At 48.5% G+C, this 19321-nt stretch overlaps 2 protein-coding genes across 2 annotated transcripts in view; both read left to right on the top strand.

Moving 5' to 3' along the window:
* Positions 1-2105: 2105 nt before the first annotated feature.
* pygo2 (pygopus homolog 2) lies at positions 2106-6246 on the top strand. Its single transcript, XM_084455456.1, has 3 exons — positions 2106-2222; positions 2814-2863; positions 4345-6246. Exons 1-3 carry the CDS (start codon positions 2165-2167, stop codon positions 5986-5988), a joined length of 1752 nt encoding a protein of 583 aa, XP_084311582.1. The 5' UTR covers positions 2106-2164; the 3' UTR covers positions 5989-6246.
* A 2120-nt stretch (positions 6247-8366) lies between these two features.
* The window catches only part of cgnb (cingulin b), a gene marked incomplete at its 3' end in the record, with an annotated part of 14986 nt that continues 4031 nt past the window's right edge, over positions 8367-19321 (top strand). Inside the window, exons 1-11 of the mRNA XM_084455004.1 lie at positions 8367-8491; positions 12527-13724; positions 13839-13933; positions 14030-14099; positions 16199-16314; positions 16529-16661; positions 16912-17124; positions 17337-17485; positions 18353-18379; positions 18901-19021; positions 19214-19321. The exon at positions 19214-19321 is cut by the window's right edge and continues 105 nt beyond it. Coding sequence (XP_084311130.1) covers positions 12561-13724; positions 13839-13933; positions 14030-14099; positions 16199-16314; positions 16529-16661; positions 16912-17124; positions 17337-17485; positions 18353-18379; positions 18901-19021; positions 19214-19321 — 2196 coding nt within the window. The 5' untranslated portion in view covers positions 8367-8491; positions 12527-12560. The remainder of the gene's footprint in view (positions 8492-12526; positions 13725-13838; positions 13934-14029; positions 14100-16198; positions 16315-16528; positions 16662-16911; positions 17125-17336; positions 17486-18352; positions 18380-18900; positions 19022-19213) is intronic.

The following is a 19321-nucleotide window of genomic DNA, read 5'->3' as shown; positions in this document are numbered from 1 at the left end:
AATTGGCTTGTTCTCCATAGGCTTGAATTTTGATACAAATATCAAATTATAATAAGTGGCTTGAAGTTAAATTAGGCCGATTTTAGTTAATTCAAAAAAGAAAGCAAATATAGGCTAGGCGTATGACTATAATGGCCTGAATCCAAAATTAATAGCCAATTTGCTAAATAGAGGCCTATAGTGGAAGGTAAAAAATCCTACTTTATCCCATTTGGTTCCTTTAGTCTGTTCCCTCTTCCATTCAACTGTTGAATTATTCCCTTTGGGTGAAGAGATGTCTTTGGAGTGGTAAGACTCTAAAGAATCGAAAGTTTTTCTTGGTTTTTAGAGGTCCCATTCCCAGAGTGTCCTATTCGCACAGCCGTCTACTGTCACAGTGTGATGACAGCACTCAGAGGCTGAGATAGAGGCGTGGGGAAATATAGGGGCGGTGATTTTGGGGCCTGCTCTAGTCTTGGCCAAGGAGGTTAGGCCTTTGCGTATTTATTTGGAACACCTACAATTGAACTTGGAGATGGAGCTTATTACATCTTGGGGATGGGGACCATTCCATCGACATCGATAGGCTATTTCACAAAAAAAGACATATTTTGTGTTATTATAGTATTTAACATTGCATATAGGCTACTTCTTCATTAATGCATGTATTTAGCCTTATCATTCATCGTTTAGCATAGACTGTATCAGACTCGTGTCCACTGCAGGGCTTAGGCTACTTTACGGAGGTTAAATACGAATGGACATCAGAATGGTATACATTTTATTAGAATGGTATTTTATGAATTCATTTCAGAGAATTTGTTGCAGCTACGCAGTGCTATCGGATAAGGCACATTGCAATGAGGAGCCGCGTTTGAAAGTGGTCCGTAGGATGATCCACATCCAGCATAAAAGGTGTGATAGTGAAAACATGAAAGAAAACAAAGTGTTGGGAAGATACACGTTTTTAAAACGTTGACACTATCATCATATTTCTGCGAGGTCCAGTTTTTATTAAGATGTGTAAAGGAGCAAGTCAAATAGGCATAATCTATATTTTCAATACGCCCCTATATTCCCTGCAAGTTGCAACCGTCCATGCTCCTTTCAGATGAGCACTTCGAATCACCGAATTGAACAGAATCTTTTTAGGTACTTCTAGCAGAGATGGCTCTCCCGTCGTCTTTTGTCGTAGTTCAGAGAATTACGTGAAGATTTCAGAGAAGTGATTCAGTATATTCGGATCACTAAAATGATTCGACTGTGAATCATTTGTGTACTGCAGTTCATTGGCTACTCTCTTGCCTGTCCCTCTTTGTCCGGCGGCGACAGTAGGCCGTAATTAATATACCAAAATTTGCGTATATGTACGAATTATTAATTTAAGCAATTGCAACCGAAAGCATATGCTGTGTGGGGACTGGTTTATCGACAATGACACCCCGAGGAGGTCCATTTTAACGGACAACAAAGCAAGCAACGGAGAAAGGGTATAGTTGCCTCCAGAGAGCTAGCTAGCATGCTAGCTAGTGGTAGCCAGCTAGCAACATTTTACGAGACCAATTGTTTTGCGTCATTTACTAACTAGCCACAAGAGAGACTAATCGTTTCAATTGACTAAACTAAAGATAAAAAGGAAGGCAGTTGGCGAGTTTTTATAAATCACTGGTTACCCATTCACACATGCTGCAGATATATTTAGCCAGCTACTCAGTTGCTAGCTAGCTTGTGGGTAACGTGGCTAACCTGCTACACATCTGTAAGTGATCATTTTAGAGGGAGGAGGGGGAGTGTTCTGCAACTTGCATGCACACTGGCAAACACTCGTTAGCTAGCGGCCAGTTTATTCAGCTTCCGAGCTCCATTTGTGTCACCCGGGTGTAAGTTAGCTGGCTAGCATGTGTTCGAGTGGAGAGCTAAAGATGAATAGGCTTGTTGATCGCCCAACCCCGGCGTGACGAACAGTCAGCGTGGCGAGAGGTAACGTTAAGCCAGCTGAAACACACTTGCTCTGTTGGACTCAATAGCACAACCCATGTTGATTCCCCACCATTGTCTGAAGCCTGTTGTGTGACTCCGTCTGCTGACATAGCTCGGCTCCAAGTTCTTCAGACTGCCGGTCTCGATTTAACATTTTTCTTATATATATGAACGGTGACATGGCACCGCACCGACAGTCATATTAATGGCTGCCGAATCGGGGAGACTTCTGGCGGGACAAGGTCAAGGAAAAAGAGGCAAAGGTAGGCACCAGTTCGTCTCCGTACAAGATCGGAACCAGAAATCATAACTACGATGGGGCCACAAGCTACATCTCCCCACGTGTGCAAACTTCACTGTGTCCCTGCCCGCTTCTGTGGTTTCATCTCGGGGTTCATTACCATCTTTCTTGCTATCAAATGTTCTAAGTCTCTATATTCTCATATCTCCGCCTTTCTACCCTGCCTCCCCACTGCATTTGTTGACGGATCCATTGACCGGTCTGGTCTGCCATGTTGCGCGTCCATATGACTGTACCTACTGGTATGCTGATCAGGCCTTAATGTTCAACATCCTGTCCTCACGTCAGTCAGACAAACTGACACCATGTCCAATATTGGTTCTCACTTAACCACTAATTCATTGGTACCAAATGTAGTCCAAGATCTGCCATATTACACAGGTGTGTCAATTTGTCTGATTGCATAGGAGTCTATGCACTAGAGCCAATTAGACCAATCGATACACTTGTGGAGGACACAAATATGGCAGGTCTGGGACTACATTTGGTATCCATGAATACCACTCATCATAACTACTGATATTTAATGATTGTCTCCTCTTTGCCATTAAAGGTTCACAGATGAAGAGCCCAGAAAAGAAGAAGAGAAAATCCAACACTCAGGTAAAAGAAATTACCCTTGGGGGTAATCTGAACTCATTCCTGCAGTGAATCTGAACACATTCCTACAGTGTAGGGTCGGCGGTTCGAGTCCCGCCTCCTCCTGTCCACATGTCGAAGTGTCCTTAGGCAAGACACTGAACCCCAAATTGCTCCCAATGAGCAGGTTAGCACCTTGCACGGCAGCTGCCGCCATTGGTGTGTGAATGTGTGTGTGAATGGGTGAATGAGAGGCCTTCATTGTAAAGCGCTTTGGATAAAAGCGCTATATAAGTGCAGTCCATTTATCATTTACAGTGAATCTGAACTCATTCCAGCAGTGAATCTGAACACATTCCTACAGGGAATCTGAACTCATTCCTACAGGGAATCTGAACCCATTCCTACAGGGAATCTGAACCCATTCCTACAGGGAATCTGAACACATTCCTACAGGGAATCTGAACACATTCCTACAGTGAATCTGAACACATTCCTACAGTGAATCTGAACCCATTCCTACAGGGAATCTGAACACATTCCTACAGTGAATGTGAACACATTCCTATACGATGTAAACATGCTCTTCTTATTTGACGAGTGTCCCGGTCTGCAGCAGCAGTTGCAAACCTGTGTCCTCTTGTATCTCTTACTGTACCTAAAGGCACATCTCTTACTTGCTGTACCCAAAGCCACCGATGGCACGAGTAGGCGGTACTTATACTAAGGAGTGAGTTTACCAATTCAACTCGGTTACACAATGTGTTATGATGACTGTACACTCACATAGCCAGACCTGTCTCCACCCTTTGTTTACGCTGTGCCAGCGCTGGAGAAAGGTCTGGCAGCACTCATTACCTTTCTTATATAAGGGGGAAAAAACACTGTATTTCTTAAAACCATTCACAATCGTCTTGGACAGAGGTTACTAGGTTGTTCTTGCTGTTGTTGTTGTTTCACGTAGTGAAGGGGACTTTGAACATGGTTGTGCACCTTAAGAAGGCCATTTATGCCAAAACGTTATGTCCTATTTATTTAACTCATCGTGGGAGCTTCTTACAGTGTGTGGACATTCTCTCTGCCCTAAGTAGTTTTTGTCGAGCACCTGTTGCACTCTATTTAACGTGCGTGCATTCCTCTTCTGTGACTTTGTAAATGGTATCACGCAGATAGTAGAAGGGGAGGGGTCTGAATTGAATCTGATTGGCCAGGAGAATCTCTCTCGTCACTGATTGGGCAGTAATAAACCTAACGACAAGCCTATCATCAAAACCTACATCCAGTGAGTCAGAGCAAGATGAGTGGTTCTCGAGAAAACTGCAAGGAGCAATACCAGAGCCGAAGCAATCGGCCCGTTCCGAACAGGCACATTTTGAACAGGCACTGTATTAATGTCACTAATTTGTTTAAAAAAGGGTGTGTGTCTGAGTCTGAATGCGACTTCCAATTATTTATTTTATTATTTATTTTACATTTTTTAATGCTCCCCATCTATTTTCTTTCAGGGGGCAGCGTTCTCCCACCTCTCTGAGTTTGCACCCCCTCCCACCCCCATGGTGGACCACCTAGTGGCCTCCAACCCATTCGACGATGACTTTGGCCCTCCTCCGTCTCGACCCGGAGGAGGCGGTGGTCCGGGAGGGGGTCCCTTCCTCCCCAGCCCAGGGGCAGGTGGTGGAGGCGGGTACGGGGGTGGAGGGAGGATGGGTGGAGGCATGGGCTTCATGGGAGGCCCCGGAGGACCTGGGCCCGGGCAGCCTGGACGCAGACCGCCCTTCGGCCCCCCGCCACCGAATGCTGGGCCGCACCACCAGCTGGGCTTTGGCGGTATGCCTGGCTTTGGGGGACCAGGGGGTGGAGGAGGCGGAGGAGGAGGATTCCCTCCTGGGGGTCCCTCACAGTTCAACATGCCCCCCAACTTCAGTCCGCCCATGCACCCGGGACCAGGATTCAACCCCATGCTGTCCCCTGGAGGTATGGGAGGTCCCGGTCCTGGAGGAGGGGGGCCCCCACACCCCCGGTTTGGCATGCCCCCTCAGCAGCAGCATGGACAGGGAGGGCACCCCTTCAACAGCCCCCCCTTGCCAGGTGGTGGAGGCCCAAGGGGACCCCCTCATGGCCCCATGAATCCCATGGGTGGAATGCCTGCTGGGATGAACATGATGGGTGGCATGGGGGGAGGCCCTGGGGGAAACATGGTGGGAGGGCTCCCGGGTTTACCACCTCAAGGACAGTTTCCTCCCTCGCAAGATGGCCCCTACCCCGGCCCCAGCCCCCCGGGGAACGAGGAGGGGAAGAACTTTGGTGGTGGAGGCGGGCCTCAGCCCGGGCCACCCCAGCAGCAGCAGCAGCAGCCTAACATGAATCCCAACGGCCCCCCACCCAACAACAACACCCCCGGGCCTCCTCCTAACTCTGGCCCTCCCCAGCCCGGCGGAGGCTTCCCTGGCCACCCGGACGTCCAGCAGCCCAACCCCAACACCCCGGGCCAGCCGTCCTCAGCGCCGCCCCAGCCCAACCCCAACTCCTCGCCCACCGGGCCTCTGAATGGTTCTCAGCCCCAGCAGGCTCCACCCAATCAGCTCCAACCGCCCAACTCCTCCAACGCCCCCAACTCCAACAACCCGTCCCAACAGCAGCCCACTCCGCCCAACTCAGTCGCTGGCCCCACCCCCTACAACCAGCAGAACAACGCTCCGGGCGGGGGCCCCATGTCCAACGCGCCCCCCAACTCGGCTCAGAACAACATGACAAACAACAGCGGGGGGAACACCCCCGGCAGCAATCCCAACCCCCCCTCCAACTCCACCTCCACACCCAATACCCAGTCTCCCCTGCCCCCCGGCCCCGCGGCGGCCTCCACCGGCGCAGGGTCCGTCCCGGGGAAGCTGGGGGGTCCCGGGATGGTGTTCCCCTGCGGCTTCTGCCTGTCGGAGGTGCACGACGACCAGGACGCCATCTTGTGCGAGGCGTCGTGCCAGCGCTGGTTCCACCGCGACTGCACGGGCCTGACGGAGCCGGCGTACGGGTTGCTGACCCGGGAGAGTTCTGCCGTCTGGGCCTGTGACTTCTGCCTCAAGACCAAGGAGATCCAGGCTGTGTATGTGCGCCAGGGCCTGGGCCAGCTGGTCGCAGCCAATGAGGGCTGAGTAACAGGTTATGGGAGAAACTGGGGAGGGATAAAAAGGGAAGAGGCATTGACTGCCCTGACTGTGTTGTAATGTCTTCTACCACTCCACCTGCTTTCTGGACTTTTTCCTGACAAGCCCTTTACTGGCCTGATGAAATCTCTGACACACACACACACACAGTCTCATGCTTATGTATAGCACTTTTCGTGACTGCTTTGAACTGGACCGTCCCCCCCCGCCCCCCCCCCCCCCCCACGGTTTGAGTCTAATCACGTGACCGATGTCCACTCCTAAATCGTCATTGACATCCAGCCTGCCGACCAGCAAAGCACTGACGCCAACACACTACCTCACACACTTTGTGACTGACTGGCAATGGGTGCCCCGCACTGACACGTGACTGACTCCACTGACTCACCCAAGGAGAACGTGTGATCTCCTCACACGCATACACACACACACACACACACTCCCTCTCTTCCTCTGCAACCTGTTTTGGCCCATTCTGAGCAGTTCAACCCAAAAGAGAGCAAGGAGAGCCCAGGCCCTCCTCGATGTACCAGACTTTCCACTCCCCTCCCACAACCTCAAATAGAGGAGAATATCGCCACAAGAATATATGTAAATAAATATACAGCCTGAACATTTGCCCAAAACACGCCTCCGTCCATTATGGAATGCTGGAGAATTTAAACCAATGAACAAAATGAAATGGAACTCATGTCTTTGGTTCTGTCAATTGACATTTTGTTTTTATACATTGAATCAATTGTTTTTATATCTCTTTGCTGTACACAGAAATTGTGATATCAGTGCTTTTGGATGGTGTTGGCATAGCAAGTAGTGACATCATGTCATATCAGATGTGTGTAGTCTTTGTGGTTGCATGTGAACCAATGCAGTAAAAGTTGTCCGATCTGTTTTTGTTTGTATTTGGTCTCTGCTAGAGGCCTTGAAGTAGACCAAATAACTGAACGAAAATAATATCCATTTTCATATTTCTGTCATGGCAGAAGGTGTTTAACTTCTCTCTCTTTTTTTTTTTACATTTCTGTCCAAGTTGCCTTTTTCTCAGCCTTCCTTTTTTGTACTGGTATCTGTGCTTTTAAATGTGCTCTACTCTGTCGCCCTCTAGTGGAATCTGGAGGGACCAGTCCCACATGGGGTGGGGAAGGGGAAGGTACTGAACTCCGAAGTAAAGAGAATTGTTTTTTGTACTCGTCTTTGTCCGCTTTTTATTTGGTGCTTATTGTGGTAAAAAAAAAGAAGAAAAAAACAGTTTCTTGGTGTTGAACCTACTGGCCTTTAATCTTTTAACTTTAGTTTTTAATTTAACCTTTATTTAACCAGGTTAGTCTGAGATTAAGCATCTCCTGGCCAAGAACGCAGCACGAAGTTACATACACACATACAACATTATACATTGCATTAGTAGGCCTACAGATTAGGCATCTAACAAAGATTTAAAAAGAAAAGTCACATCAATTTACACTGAAGGCAGGCAAGATTATTTCTTGCAATGTTACCATTTATGGGCCAAAACCTTTACAGAACTGCATTTCATTTTCCTCCATTTAAACTCATTGCAGGCCATAGGGGCAGATAACTAGAATGTTTTTTTGCCGAACTCAGAGTCTGTTACGGCCATCATGTCATTCGTGGGTTTAAGCTGTTGTTGCCATCTTGATTTCAGTATATGTTATAATATTACATTTTTATTGTTGCCTACCCCACATTGAGCTCACCATTACATCAGTAAATGTAGCCTAATGCTGACTGTCCAACTAGTGCTGCATCTGGGTGTGTGTGGGAGGGGGGGGTTATGGCGGATGATGGACATGTAATGGAGTGTTTGTGCTTATTGTGTGATTATATGACATAGCCTACATCGGTACAAAAGGAGGTAACGCTGAAACCGTAGGTTGAAGTGGCCAGGGGCCACATGCACAGTGCGGGGTCTGGATGTAGATGACGCCGGCGCTGAATGCATTTATTTTGGTCATATTAAAGCCATGAAGAAACATTGTCGTGGTCCTCTAATATAGGAGGTTGGTAGGATCTGCAAATTTTAGGTTTATCTACTCAAACACTGCCATAAGTTGCCTATTGATTAGTGAATGAATGGTGCGCTGAAAAAAAAAAAAAAAACGTTAATTAATAGCTTAAGTAAATGTTTAATTCGTTTGGACTTTTTGTCGCGTTGATAGAAATGAATTGTGGAGTTACTGGTGCTGTCCCGTCGAGGGTCATAAGGAGCGCACGTCGCAGACAGGCACCGCCTTTCAAGGTGTCGTTTCCGAATGGCGTTGTTTGTAGGCGGGATGAAAGGTCTCTGACGTAGGCTACTGGCAACAGGTTGCTCTAGTAGCAAGGGAACATTCTATCACCACTGTGGATTTTGAAATATCTATTTAATTTGCAACGAACTTGGGCACGGAGAATAGCAAACATAGTTTTGGCAAACCAAAGGAATTTTTGATTCTAAAATCTCTAAACGACGGACCGGACCGCCTTTTTCCAGGTAGGCTACAGTGTTTCATATCCCATGGGTACAGTAGAACACGTCTTCCTAACTGTTTGCACAGCTGTGAATCGACTTTGCCTATGTGCTCTTGGTTTCAGATAGAGATTGAGCTCAGTGGGGAATTTTTGAAACGTTAGTAATATTCCGACTGGCTGCGTTTTGCTGAGCGAGCGTGTATATGGATAAGCAGGGCAACACCTGTGGTGATGTGGAGCCAGCGTTCCTGATCATAACAACATCCCGAAGCACAGTGTTCCAATAATTAGTTGGCCTGTGTGCGCGTTTTAATAATTTAATCATAGCCTAATGGCTATATTGAGAATATCCGTAGCATACACCTGACCTGCCACAGTCGACTGGAATATAGATTTCCGTGGCCAGGTTGTAGACTACCAGTAAGCTTTTCATAGAGCGGTAGGCGACTATACTGACTGGAGAAGTTTCTATAGGCCTATCGTGGGAAATAGCCTTAGTGCGAATACATGTCTCCTCTATGTTCGGTTTCCCTGCGAGACAACAACCCCCGTGGTCCCGAGCCTGAACACCAGGGTTTCGGCTTAACCGATACCGACTGACCGGCTGGGTGGGTGTGACGCAATTAATTCAATAAGGTCGGGTGACAGCGAGGTCGCTGCAGCAACAGTTCTGCCCTAAACCCCTTCCTTTAGTTCACATATCTGATACATCATTATCCAGCTTCCAGAGAGCGTTGTGGCTTCAGACTAGAAATGCCTTTATCACAAGTGTTTCTATTAGATAATGGTCTTTATTTCTCTGGATGTATCACCATGGCATGATCATTGTGTAGGCTACTTCACCCTCTCCAAATCCCTATGTTTCATTTGTATGTAGGCTATACACAGTGGGTATTTCAAGTTGACCCAAGATCTTACCCAGAAAAACAGAGCTGAAAACACCACTTTAGGGCACACATTGAGCATTTGTTACTTTTATGGGAAGATAAAGCTCCAGTAATACTCACAGAGCCTAGGCTTAATCTCACCAGCACCATAGGGCTAGGCCTGCCCATTGAGAGCTATCTAGATAAACTCCTAGAATAATGACATGCCCAGGAGGACTTTTGTTATGTAAAGGTGACTTTGTTTGTCAACATTGAGTACAACTTCTCTAAAGGTTTTGAAAGCATTTGGCTTTGCCAGGGGTGGTTCTTGGGCAAGGACAGCGTTGGTGAGGGTGAGGGTCAGAGAAAGGAAGAACGAGGGGTAGGTAGGGATAGAGGAACATGGCAGACTATCCCGTTTGGCGACATTCCTCTCTCTGTTGACACTGTAACTCCATTTGACAGCAGGGCCTCGTTGGAGAGCAAGACAGAGGGATAGGACTGAGAGTACTAGGATTGGTGGGAGAAAATACTCAACCTATCAATATGCCTGGTTTATGACTATGGCTTAATTTTGACAGCACTACTATAGTGGGGAATCATTCAAACTTGACTAAAACTGACATTAAAACTGAATTGGACATTGTTGTTATATACACTGTCTCTTTCTTTCTCTGGTGTCCTTAGATGGCATAGGCACCTACAGTATGTAGACCAGTCTGACCACCTTCAGATTCTTAAACCCTCCCATTCATACGTTAGATGCCCTACTTCTCCATCTGTACAGTTTCTCATAATCCACTCCTGAGTCACTGCAAACCACATTGAACATTTAGTTTAAAGAGAATGTCTGGAATTCTGGGAATGTTTCGGGAAAACAAAGGCTGACTTTGTCTGGTTTAATCTACTAATCCAATGCCTGGTCTGGGCGCAGCCTGTTACAGTGTAACCCAGGAGCCAATTACCCATGGTTATTCATTCATTACCTCCAGGTTATCAACTCAGCAGATAACTGTCCTCAGGAGAACTAAAGGGGCCTGGCGACCTCTATAACCCGAAACTCAGAATAAAGAGGCATGAAACCAGAGGGAGGGAGGTAGAGAGAGAGAGAGACAGAGAGAGAGAGACAGAGAGTAAGAACGGCAGCTAGAGAGATGAAGGGAGAGAGAGCTGCGCATCGGAGCCATGTTGGGACAGCTTGGTAGTGGCGCGCAGGTGTGTCAAAGCAAACACGCGTCCGGCTGAGTGGGTGTATGAGGCACGGAGAGCTCAGCGAGATGGTGGAGGGCGAGAGCTGGGCCCATTCCTGGCAGGCGCCAGTGTTTCATGCTCCAAGGAGCCAGGACAATAGGAAGAGTATCCACCTTGCCTCCGGCTCTCCTAGTAAGGCCAGTTTTGGAAGAGGAGTTCTGAGCAGGGCCCCACTAAAGAAACACTTCATCTCAGTACTATCTCAGTTTTATATTTCTTGTTGTTTCCTCATGTTAACTGGCTTAATGGTAACAAGCAACATTAAGTGAAACGGTGGCTCAAAATATTAGAATCTAGATGTAAATATTGACACCAGCTTTGCGCAGCTGCGGGCCCCATACTCAGCTGTCTGCAGACTGCTCGACAGTAGCAACAGTGCTGGGTGGGCCTAAGGCTGCCCTAGTTCGCTATACAGGTTGATGAGTTAAATGTTATTAGGTGGGCTAGCTTGTAGAAGCTAGCCCAACTTGTGATATTCCCACTATTTCTTTCTTTCTTTATTAGAAGCCTCGCCACCACGCCACTATTCACGCCACAGAACTCACTTTTCAGCCCCTGAGTGGGCTAGAGACACACAGTCTTCAATGGTGGATGCATGGAAATTGCCCAGAGGTCACTGTACTGTCCCCGACTAGCTGTGACCCAAGGGGGCGGAGCCTAACCAGCACACCACTATCCACGCCACGGGCCCCACAATTCAGCCCCTGAGTGGGCTAGAGACGCACGGTCTTCGCCGGTGGGTGCATGGAGATTGCCCGGTCCGTAGTAGTACTAGCAGTAGCTGTTACATACAGCTGCAGCAGCTAGCCCACCTCACATTTTCTCCAGGAAATGTACTTTCTAGTTCCACATTAGTCTTTAAACAGATATACATTTTTCTTGTCAGGGTAGAGGTGAAACAACCTAACCTAAAAGGTAAAAACAATCTGTCAGATCTGTTCACTTCATTTGGAGTAGGAAGGATTTTGTATTTACTCAGAACTCCTTTGTGTGTGACATAAAGGTACGGCCACTCCTGTTGACACACTGACACACATAGATGTGACTGTATACAAACAACCCTCTCTCTCTATCTCTCTCCCTCTCTCTACCACACACACGACCCCAAAAAATCTCACATTCCCAAACATGGCCCTAAACCACAACAGAGATGCTCAGTTTCATAAAAGGCACAACAATAGCCTTGAAATGTATCCAGAACATTGTTTAAGAAAAGTTATCGTAGCTATAGGATAGGGCTTGAGATAGATTATCATCAGCATATGCCATGCTCACTTACAATAGCAGGTAGCCTACATCACACTTCCATGTTGGATGAAAGAATTGTGGATGAGGCACGTGGTTAAGGAGAGAAAGAAAGAAACAGGGAAGTTAAAAGCATCCAAGCAAATGTCAGTCAGTAATGTAACGTGGCTGATGGTCATATGCAAAGCCTTGCACAGGAAACCAAACAGCCTGAGGAAAATCTATCCTAGCCGAGTTTCTCCTAGACCAATGGACTCTTCCCCTGGCGGTATCTAGTCTCTGTGCGTGCGTGTGTGTGTGTGTGTGTGTGTGTGTGTGTGTGTGTGTGTGTGTGTATGTGTATGTGTATGTGTATGTGTGTGTGTGTGTGTGTGTGTGTGTGTGTGTGTGTGTGAGAGAGAGAGAGAGAGGGAATGAAACGAGACTAGCTAAATAGGTTAGTGTAACTGTGTGAGTCAGTCTGTGTGTATGCATTGTGCCTGTGACCTGTTCTTTGTTGGATGTAGAAACTAAAAACACAAGATAAACAAGTTACTGTAAGTGCCTCAAGACTGTGGCTGTATGTGGAGAGAGACAGAATAGAATGCAGAACAAGAGTAATATAATAACACAAGTATTATTCAGTCTGGTCTGAACTACTGTTCTTTTATCCTCGCCAACTGGTTTGACTTCCTCTCTGCCTTCTTTTCGTGCAGATAGCTCCGTCAGTATCCCGGCCAGGAAGTCGCCATGAGCGCTCTCTCCACGGACAGGAAGCCCCCTGTGGACTACGGTGTTCAGATCCGCTTCATCAAGGACCTCCACGATACAGGCGGGGGCTACCCCGAGAGGACTAGGGGTGCCAGTAGCGCCACCCCCCCCTCCAACAAGTACGGCGTGGCGGTGCGCGTGCAGGGCATCTCCGGGCAGCCCTACGTGGTTCTGAAGGATGGGGAGAAGGGTGACTCGTACGGGGTCCAGCTGAAGAGCCGGTCCCCCCGGGCCCAGCCTCAGACCTCCAGCTCGGGGCTTGCCTCCCCTTGCGGTAGCCTTCGCAGGGGGGAGGACAACGGGGACGCGCCCAACCCGTACACCCTTGCTGGACAGACAGCCAGCTCCCCGGCCCCGGCCTCCCCGGCTGAGGACCAGGGTGGGGAGGCTTTTGGGAGCCCGTTCAAGCGCCCCCCTGGGGACGGGCAGGCGGGGAGCCAGGGGGAGACGGGGAGGGAGGGACTGGCAGACAAGGGAAAGGCGGAGCCCCGCCCCAAAGCAGCCAGCGGAGCGGAGAAGAAGGACAGGGGCTGGGCCAACGGGGTCGACGAGGGGTTTAACGAGGCGGGGCTTAAGCCTGTCGGACTGGGCGGGGGGGCGGGGTCTAGACGGGCTAAGCAGAACGGGGTGGGGCTTACCGGCTCCCTTGGCAGGCACAGCGGCAAAAAGATAAACCTCGATTTGTCCCTTGAGTCGTTCCCAGAGCCCCCTCCGCCAGTCCTCCTAGAGGAGGAGGAGCCTGTCGCCGCCATAGACACCAACTCCCTGGCTCCCATCAACAAGCTCATCAGCAAGTTCAACAGCAGCACTCCCGGCGCGCAGACCAGGGGGCGATCTGGAGCCAGGCAGCGGCTCAGGTTCGATGAGCGCAAGCGGTCCAGGAGTCTGGACGCCCGGAAAGACGTTACTCTCGAGGCCTCCTCTCCTTCTCCTCCCTCCCCCACTCCGAACCCCTACGCCTCCATCCTCGCGCCGTTCTCCAGCTCCTCGATGTCATCCGCCTCCCCACACGGCAGCGTGGGAAGGAGCTCCGCCTCCGTAGCCAAGGTGACGGCCCTGTCTGCCCCCAAGCCGAGCGTCGTCAAGTCACCTGGGAAGTTTGTTGCCAAGGACACCCCTCCAGCCATACCGCCAAAGAAGCCTGTGAGTAGCAGTCGTCTGTAGAGGTCGCAGCTGCTGTTCCCGGTGTGCTGGTACTGTGTAGCCCCATGTCCCCATGTGTCTGTTATGTCTTCTGATTGTCCTTTCTCGTTGAAGGGGATGCCCCCTCCTCTGAGGGACAGGGGTCAAAGGGTCATCAATGGAGAGGAATCACAAACCAAACAGGCCACCTGTAGCATCCTGAAGGACGGGTAACGGAGAGTTTCAAAAGGATTCGCAACCTCCTGCTTGTCATGTCAACCTCATATCTAATAAAGCAGTGCGCTCTGTTTTCTTTTTTGCATCAGAACCGTTGAGAATGACGCATCCGTCAAACAAAAGGTCAACCTCATCTATGCGACCACCAATGGGGCTAAGGTATGAGTGTGTGTGTTTGTGTGTTTGTGTGTCAATTTCATGTGGCGGTAACAGTTTGTAGGTGAGAGGTGAGCTCTTTTGTGGGACAGCGAGCTAGTCTGTCTCCAAGGTCCCCCGATTTGACAGAGGAAAAATTTGAAGATTAAATAAAGTGTCACGCAGAGTATTTCAAACGATCCGGCAACATTTTGGCAACATTTCTGCATTGTTGGGCAAACAGTCCCCCCTGTATTCTTTTGTATATAGTAGTTCTTACTTTTATGTACACATCTCTCAGTGTATATACAGTATATATAGACAAAGCCACTGTCATATATACTGTAGGTTCCCGGTGACTGAAGCCTTTAGTTTGACGCTTCTCTAAACATTCTCTTTTGTTGACTCCAAATCAAAAAAATCCACAGGACAACTCAGTAAAAATTCAAACCATGTAGTGAAATAAAAATGATTGATACAATATCCACTCCATAGATTTCAAATGACCATATCCCGTTGGAATTCGTTGAAGACAAAAGAAGAACTAGAGAGAGAGGTCTAAAAACTCTGTGGCTCCACTCTCTCTGCATGCCCTACTGACTAGGCCTCGCTGAAATCACTAACTCCAAACATTTTCCACGAGAGTTTGCATGCACAATTACTAAGAAACATCCAAATTAATAATCCATTCCTGGCTATTACAAATATAACATAAATGAGCTCAGATGCATATTGCATTACTGGAAATACAAACTTATACCAATCTGTAAATACTGTAATTATTCCTTACTATTCTAAATCTAATCTAATCAATTAACCATGTAAACCATCTAAATCAATTAACCATGTAAATCACTGTTGTAATGTATATTATATGAACTTAAATGATTCCCTGCTAGTCAACCAAATAAATACAATACTGTATCTATACTCTCTATATCTGCGTTTAAGCTCCTACATACGTATACTGTATATGTGACAGTGGCTTATAGGCCCTTGAGTATGTAGGAGCTCTGATAACCCACACTGTGTGTTTGAGCCTGACTGTTTTCCTGCATCAGAATCATCCACCTGGTCTCTTGGCAACGCTGCACCTGCAGAGGAAAGCTCATTAGGGACAGTGTGTTAAGAGCTTGAATTATTGAGCTGGACTGGAACCGGCCACCAGATGGGGAATGGCTGGCTGGACATAGGTGCTCCTCCCTGGGGTCTTATGTTCTGCAGTATCCCTGGTGACGCCGGGGGGAGCGGCCATCTTAGCCGGTAGGGGGTAGCGGCTAAGTAGGGGATCCTCTGTGAGGGGTCATCTGAAGCCGGGGTGGTGAAGATGGAGGTGTGAAGTGTTTTGGGGATTGTGTTTACTCCCAGCTGATATCATGTGGTGAGGTGGAGGCCTCGTTTTCAGCACCGTTGTGTCCCAGAGATTGTTATTCCTCAGGCCCCTGGCAGAAGTGTGTGTGTGTGTGTGTTAATTACTGTACTTAGGCTCAACTAAGAGAATCAGTTTCAACACATACTTGATTGTGTGTGTGTGTGTGTGTGTGTGTGTGTGTGTGTGTGGGTGGGTGGGTGTGTGTGTGTTTGTGTGTGAATTGTACTTACTGTAGGCTCAGCTAAGTAGAATCGATTCCAACGCATACTTGATCATCTTTGATAACGCCTGAAGGGGAGTGTTGCTTCGCCAGGGCTGAGCTGAGCTCTATCCAGCCTGAGACTGTGTAGGAGGACTTCACATCCAGCCACTGCATCTGCTCTATTCAACCATTTAGAAATCGCAGCTCAGTGGTGATGTGGGTGTTGTATGAGGAACGCTTCAATTTTGTACTCTCAAACCATTGCAAAGGAGTTGCTCGTGCTGAAGAAAAGCTCTATTGGTGGCTTCTCATACTATATCCACAACCCGCCATAGATTAGGGCTGCTGTCACCAGCGCTGGTATTGAATCAAATAGTTTTGTTGAATTCAGGGGAAGCTAAGATTTTGATGATGCAGTGTGTTGTACCTATTGTACCTTTACAGTTGTTTGCTGTATTATATATCCACTATTTTGATATGTCCTGTGTGTGTGTGTGTGTGTGTGTGTGTGTGTTGTGTGTGTGTGTGTGTGTGTGTGTGTTTTCTCAGGGGCCTCAGAAGGCAGGAGCTGAGGGGAGTGTGAAGGAGCTGGAGGACAGTCTCCATGAGCCACTCCAGGAACAACTAGACAGAATGAAAGCTGAACTACGGCAGGCCCAAGAGGAGTAAGGACCCACACACCTTTGACCTTGCACATCAACATGATGGCTGCTGCTCCATCCGTGTGGGTGTGGGCGTGTGTGGGCGGATCAAACCATAAATCCTCCCATTATAAGGGCTTCACCCCCCTGCTTCAACCTTGATTGTTTGGGCGTCTCATTGACTGATCGCTTGACGAGTGTATTGATTGGCTATTGATTATTGGTGGTTGACCCTCAGGTTGACCCAGCTGCGGATGGCCAGGGAGGGGGCGGAGTCTCGCGTGCGTCAGCAGGAGGACCAGCTGGCGGAGCTTCAGGAGGAGCTGAGGAGAGTCTCGGAGAACACGCCACACACAGACTCACTGCGGACGGTACACACACACACACACACACACACACACCACACACACGCACACATACTGCAGATGCAGACGCATTGCACACATAACATTTATACGGCAGCAATCAATGCATACCTGTGCCATCATCATGTCTGGGCAGATGAGTGCTAAAATGTAATCTGTTCACTTTCAATAAATGGCTCTGCCGCCTCACTCTTCCTCTCGTCACCTCCTCCTCTTGTCACCTCCTTCCCTCTCCGTCCCCTCCATCCATCCGCAGGACGTGATGATGCTGCAGGCCGAGCTGGCGGAGGCGGCCATGTTGCGCCAGAGACAGGAGGAGGTGCTGCGCCAGCGCGAGAGGGAGCTGACCGCCCTGAAGGGGGCTCTGAAGGATGAGGTGGAGTCCCACGACCGGGAGATGGAGGCGCTGAGGGAGGAGTACAGCCAGGACATGGAGACTCTCCGCTCCACCATGGAGCAGGTCTCGGAGGTAGGCGGGGGGAGGTGGGGGGGGGAGACGGGTGGTGCTGAGGTGGGACGCCGGCACCCTCCGTCACGATGAACACAGACGATACAGCAGGCGCCCGAGCGCAGGCACCACATTCAGCTCCCATGTCTTTAGAGATAATGCGCACACAGGGACTTCATGCACACTTCTTAAACTCAAAGACCCGCTCCCCCGTCTCTCCCTGTGTGTGTCAGTCCCAGCAGCAGATTGAAGAGGAGAGGCAGAGGGTGAACGATTCCATGCTCAGCCTGGAGGGGGAGCTAGAGAGCAGCAGAGAAAAGAGTGGCCGGCTGTGGGAGCAGCTAGACAGCGCCACTGAGGAACTCCACAGCACCCAGCAGGAGTGAGTACACCACACAGCCACCATTCACCACACAGCCACCATTCACCACACAGCCACCATTCACCACACAGCCACCATTCACCACACAGCCACCATTCACCACACAGCCACCATTCACCACACAGCCACCATTCACCACACAGCCACCATTCACCACACAGCCACCATTCACCACACAGTCACCATTCACCACACAGTCACCATTCACCACACAGCCACCATTCACCACACAGTCACCATTCACCACACAGCCACCATTCACCACACAGCCACCATTCACCACACGACCTGACGTCATACCATGACCAACACCAGTACCGTCCACGTTATACCTTTTTACCATCAAACGTTTAGTAATGTCTTGGCTTACCACCTTCGTCAAACTTGAGGCCTGTGACTTGAAGCTGGTGCATTATATCAGTACACTAGGCTGTTATTGTTGACCTGCCAAGACAATCTAAAGTGGGCCAAAGTAGAAACGGACATGCAGCAAAGCTATGACGCTACAGCATTCTTAGTTTGCAAGGCCTCATTACCTGAGATAACAGGGCAGCTGTTGTACAACCCTGAAAGTCTTATCTGGTTTTAGGACCAGAACTCATTATAGAGAACGGTTTGCCCACTGGTGTTTGCATTATAATATTAGCTCTATTTGGGAGAACTTGTGAGAACTCTTGGACACACATTCTCAAGATGTATGCCTTCTTTATTCAGTGAAAATCTATATAAATGGAGGGAGTTGTCTTAAGTCATGTATTTGTGTAACCAAAAAGGTATTCCAGACCTGACATGTTGACTCTCTCTCCCATGTGCTCTCCTTTAATGCATGCACTCTCTCTTTTTCATCCCTGGGTTTTTGTTGGGCAGGAACGGTCAGCACAGCAGCACTCATACGTGAGAGAAGCTCAACCTCACTCTGTTTGGTTTGAGTAGATTAGCTTAGCCTCAGGGCCAAATCCTAACTCGAGATATGAACACATACTTCAGAACACAGTATGTGCCCTTGTCTCAAGTGGCATTTGGTTTCACTGTTGTACTAACTAACTGCAATCCAATGAGTAAATGATCAAGCAAGATTTATTAATCATATGATGTTATTCTCACTTCAATCAAGTTTTCATGATCAGTGATAATTATTATTTTTCTGTGAATCAACTACACATATATGATCTCAGTGATGAATTGATTGAAAACGGATCAACATGAATGATCCCTGAATAACATTGTTCCTAATTATTTAGAAGATAATTTTTTTTGACATTTCACAACGGAATGATTTTTACTTACAGGAGTACTGTTCGTTAGTAATATGTTTACTGTCACATTACTGTTTGTTAGTCATACTACTGTGCTGGGTGCAGGTGTGTGTGTGTGTGTGAGCCGTGTGTGTTATTCGGTCTGTTGTCTTTGTGTAGGCTCCTGAAAGTTCGTCTGGAGAAGGACGAGTCCGAGGAAAATCTAACGAAGTTCCAGGCTACACTGAGGTCCATGAAGAAGCAGATACCTGAGTTTGACCAAACAAAACCTCACTCACAGGTATGCCATGGTCACGCGGTCGTTCACATAGAAACAGATTTATAAATACCCCGACCTTCATCATTCCTCTCCCTCAAACACGCATGCATGCACAATCACGCGCGCGCACACGCACACACACACACAATTGAAATGCACCCTCACACATTCCTCTCCACATAATCTTCATCTGCCCTGATTGCTTTTCCCGAGGACCCTCAGTGTCGCCATGACGACCTGGCGGAGGCGCGCGCCGAGCTCGGCAGACTGAAGGCCGAGCTGCAGAAGACGGACGAGCGGCTGAGGGCTCTGAGGACGGCG

This window comes from Borostomias antarcticus (assembly GCF_949987555.1).
Source record: "Borostomias antarcticus genome assembly, chromosome: 21".
Lineage (NCBI taxonomy): Eukaryota > Metazoa > Chordata > Actinopteri > Stomiiformes > Stomiidae > Borostomias > Borostomias antarcticus.
Note: the sequence above shows the minus strand (reverse complement) of the source record. Positions and strands in the feature narration are given on the sequence as shown.